Raw genomic sequence first — 4182 nt, forward strand, 5'->3', positions numbered from 1 at the left:
ATCACCAGGAGATGGTGAGTTCTAGTCCCACCTTAGCCATGAAATGCAGCTGGGTGACTTTGGACCAATCACCAGGAGATGGTGAGTTCTAGTCCCACCGTAGCCATGAAATGCAGCTGGGTGACTTTGGACCAATCACCAGGAGATGGTGAGTTCTAGTCCCACCGTAGCCATGAAATGCAGCTGGGTGACTTTGGGTCAATCACCAGGAGACTGTGAGTTCTAGTCCCATCGTAGCCATGAAGTGCAGCTGGGTGACTTTGGACCAATCACCAGGAGATGGTGAGTTCTAGTCCCATCGTAGCCATTTAAATGTAGCTGGGTGACTTTGGGTAAATCACCAGGAGACGGTGAGTTCTAGTCCCACCATGAAATGCAGCTGGGTGACTTTGGGTAAATCACCAGGAGACGATGAGTTCTAGTCCCACCGTAGCCATGAAATGCAGCTGGGTGACTTTGGACCAATCACCAGGAGACGGTGAGTTCTAGTCCCACCGTAGCCATTGAAATGTAGTTGGGTGACTTTGGGTCGATCACCAGGAGACGGTGAGTTCTAGTCCCACCGTAGCCATGAAATGCAGCTGGGTGACTTTGGACCAATCACCAGGAGACGGTGAGTTCTAGTCCCACCGTAGCCATTGAAATGTAGTTGGGTGACTTTGGGTCGATCACCAGGAGATGGTGAGTTCTAGTCCCACCTTAAGGCATGAAAGCCAGCTGGGTGACTTTGGGCCAGCCCCTTCCTCTCAGCCCAACCCACCTCACAGGGCTGTTGTGGGAAAAGTAGGAGAAGCAGGTGTGTCGGGTTCCTTTGCCACCTTGTAATATTTGTAAAAAATAATAAAGATAGCATCCAAATGAATGAGTGCGTGAGTGAACGAACGAACAAATGACCGAGAGCGAATGAATGAATGAGTGAACGAACAAACACGGCAGCCGAAGCTCTTTCTCGCGTGTCCCAGATTTCTCCAAGAACAGCGGATCGCCTGTGAGGTGGGCCTTTACTACGTGCTCCACATCACCAAGCAAAGGAACAAGAACGCCCTGCTTCGCTTGGTCCCAACTCTGAGTAAGTCCCCGTGTCCTTATCTCAGTGAAAAGGCAGAAGACAGGCCAAGCGTCCTCCTGGCACGGCTGGCTCTTTAAGCCAGGAAGAAATTGAAGGCATTGTGGTGCAATCCGCCGTGGATTCCACCACCCCCTCTCTCTCCTCCTCTCTTTAGAAAGAGGGTGAGAGATAGAGGTCCCCTTAGTGGTGGGATTCAAATTGGTGAACAACCGGTTCTCTGCATGGATGCCACTTCCGGAAGTCCATTCTGGGCCTGGGCAAGAAAAAAATAGCTACCGGTTCTGCCGAACTGGTGCGAAGTGGCTGAATCCCACCACAGGAAAGAAGGGAGGGAGGAAGGAAGGAGTGGTGGGATTCAAATTGGTGAACAACCGGTTCTCTGCATGGATGCCACTTCCGGAAGTTCCATTCTGGGCCTGGGCAAGAAAAAATTAGCTGCCGGTTCTGCCGAAGCGGTGCTGAATCCCACCACTGGGTCCCCCCCCTCCCACCTTCTGAAAGTCGCCCTCTCTCTCTCTCTCTCTCTCTCTCTCGGCATTTTGCAGCGGAGACCTTCAACGACCTGGCCTTTGGGGACATTTTCCTGCACCTCTTCACAGGCAACCTCACCCTGCTGGCCGACGAATTTGGGCAGGACGATTTCTGCGGGGTCCTTTTCGACCGCTTCTTCCTGCCTGCCTGCCCCAGGTAACGCCCGTCTCCTTTCCAGAAGGTGACCACGTTCTGTCTTCCCTCAGGAAGTGAGGGGAAGGGAAGAGAAGGTGAAAGGGAAGGGAAGAGAAGAGAAGGGGGGAAAAAGGGAGGGAAGGGAAGAAGGAAGGAAAAAGGAAAAGAAAGGAAGGCTAAGGAAGGGAAGGAAGGAAAGAAAGGCTAGGGGAGGGAAAGGAAAGGGAAGGAAGCCTAGGGGAAGGAAGGAAGGAAGGAAGGAAGGAAGGAAGGAAGGAAGGAAGGAAGGAAGGAAGGAAGGAAGGAAGGAAGGAAGGAAGGAAGGAAAGGAAAGGAAAGGAAAAGAAAGGAAGGAAAGGGGTGAAGGGATGAGAAGGGAAGAGAGGAAAGGAAAGGGAGGGAAGGAAAGGAAAGGCAGCCTAGGGGAGGGAAGGAAAGGAAAGGAAGGAAGGAAGGAAGGAAGGAAGGAGAAAGAAGGAAGAGAAGATAGTTAGGTCTTCTGATTGGGAGAAGCTGCAGGGCTTCAAAACCGGGGCACCCACAGTCTGTTCCCACCACGTCCCAGGAAGGACAACGTCCATCGTCACCTGCTGAGGCTGCTGCTTCACCTCCATCACAAAGTCTTCCCTGCCAGGCTGGAGTCGCTGCAGAAGGCCTTGGAACCAACCAAGCAGGTAGGAGGAGAGGGGGGGGGGAATTGGGGGCTGTATTGTGCTCGTAACTCAAGCACTGCTCTTCCTCCAGGCCAGCAATTTACCATTTTTTTATTTAAAAAAAAAAATCTCTTCTCCTTGGAACAGAGCAGCGAAGCAGTGAAAGAGCTTTACAACCAGCTGGGCGAGAAACTGGAAGTCCGCAAGCCTAGCCCCGTCCCAGAAGCTGAAGCTCCACCGATGGATTTGCCCCTCCCAACAGTGTCTTCTACCCCGGTTCCACCATAGATGCAACCCCCACCCCCTCCTCAATTCCCTCTGGGAGAGCCAGGCTCATTCCTGGCGTCGGAGGGACAAAGGTTGGACACACTCAGCTTGCTTGGGACACGGTCACCTGGGCAACCTTGAACGCAGCTACTCAGATGCCTACTCCGCATCTCATCCCCACAGTGTGGGTGTCTCCCAGGAAGGGTGCTGCACAATTAAAGATAGTGGGTTATTGTTGTTGTTTTTTGAGGGGGAGGATCGCTTAGGGCAGGGGTCTCCAACCTTGGCGACTTTTAAGCCTTGTGGACTTCAACTCCCAGAATCCCTCAGCCAGCCGGTTGCCGAAGTCCACCAGTTCTCAGTTTGCCAAGGTTGGAGACCCCCAGTTTAGGGTGTCTGGATTAGCCCTGGAGGGGCAGGACAGGTTTAAATCCAGATGTTATTTTTGTAAAAAACAAAACAAAAAAAAACTTGTGTGTTCTTGTGTGCCTATAGGAAACGCACAAAACAAACGGTAGAAGGTGGGGAATAATTTGTTCACTCCTTTTTTGCTTTGGGTTTTGTTTTTTTTTCTTAGCGTAGGAAAAATAAACTTTCCAAGCCCTGCCTCTGTTTTGGCACTTGCTTTTTTTTTTTTCTTCCCTTCCCCTCTTTCGTTGTGGTTGATTTACTCTTTGCATGCGCCGTAACTGGATCCCTTGGAGGTTTTTAACCTCATTTGTCTGAAATGTGTAGGAATCGCCTGCTTGAGCAGGGGGCTGGACTAGAAGACCTCCAAGGTCCCTTCCAGCTCTTGTCATTCTGTTACAAATTGCACCTTCTCTCTCACACACACGCACGCACCCCTCCAAACTGGGGATCAACTAGAAAGCCTTGCTGTGCACCCCCAAACTGGCAGTGTCAGAAACCACGTTTGTTCTCTTTAGACGCTTCTGTTCTTAACCGGATTATGTTAGCAATAAGGACAAAGAGAGGCTTCCAAACTTTGCAAAATCAGGTAGAAACTAGGTCAGTTTCAGGTTGTTGAAAGCTTTAATGAGCCACGTCTCCAAACCAAGACCAAAGAGACACTGAGACATTTGCAGGGAGATGCCTGAAGTCCCCCCCCCCCAGAGTCTTACATTTCCAGCAAAAGGAGCTATTATCAGCAATAGCTTCTTTTTTCCCCCATTTTCTTTCTTTCTTTTTTTTAGCAACCCAATATCCTCTTGCTACAATCTTCTCCAATCAGACAAACTTCCAGAGCTGGGGGGAACTCTGGTTTTAAAACTCCAAAGGGAAGGCATTTTTTTCCAACGGGAGCCCTCCGCTCGCCCGCCGGATGCCCGTGGGAAGGTAGCCTTTCCCCCCAGCATGCATTCCATTTACCCGGGAAGACAAAAAAAACCCAAACCCAGAGCAGTTCTTTCCCCTTGAAAAGAGCTTCGTGGAATAAACTTTCCTTTTCTCTCTCTCTCTTTTTTTTCATTCCGTTGCGTTGAGTCCCTGTTCAAGGTCTCCGGCGTCCCCAACGTTGACGTCTCTCGC

The 4182-nt window shown here is 50.8% G+C and overlaps 1 protein-coding gene across 1 annotated transcript; it reads left to right on the forward strand.

Annotated features, from left to right (window-relative positions):
- Positions 1–962: 962 nt before the first annotated feature.
- On the forward strand, positions 963–2843 carry LOC107301714 (negative elongation factor B-like; the record flags this gene model as incomplete). The annotated part of the gene is made up of 4 exons (XM_015830902.1): positions 963–1069; positions 1615–1756; positions 2301–2409; positions 2536–2843. Coding segments are annotated over 4 exons (499 nt in total), but the record flags the coding sequence as incomplete, so codon positions are not given.
- Between the last annotated feature and the right edge of the window lie 1339 nt (positions 2844–4182).

The sequence above is a fragment of the Protobothrops mucrosquamatus genome, unplaced genomic scaffold (assembly GCF_001527695.2).
Source record: "Protobothrops mucrosquamatus isolate PMUCROS unplaced genomic scaffold, P.Mucros_1.0 scaffold15905, whole genome shotgun sequence".
Classification (NCBI taxonomy): domain Eukaryota; kingdom Metazoa; phylum Chordata; class Lepidosauria; order Squamata; family Viperidae; genus Protobothrops; species Protobothrops mucrosquamatus.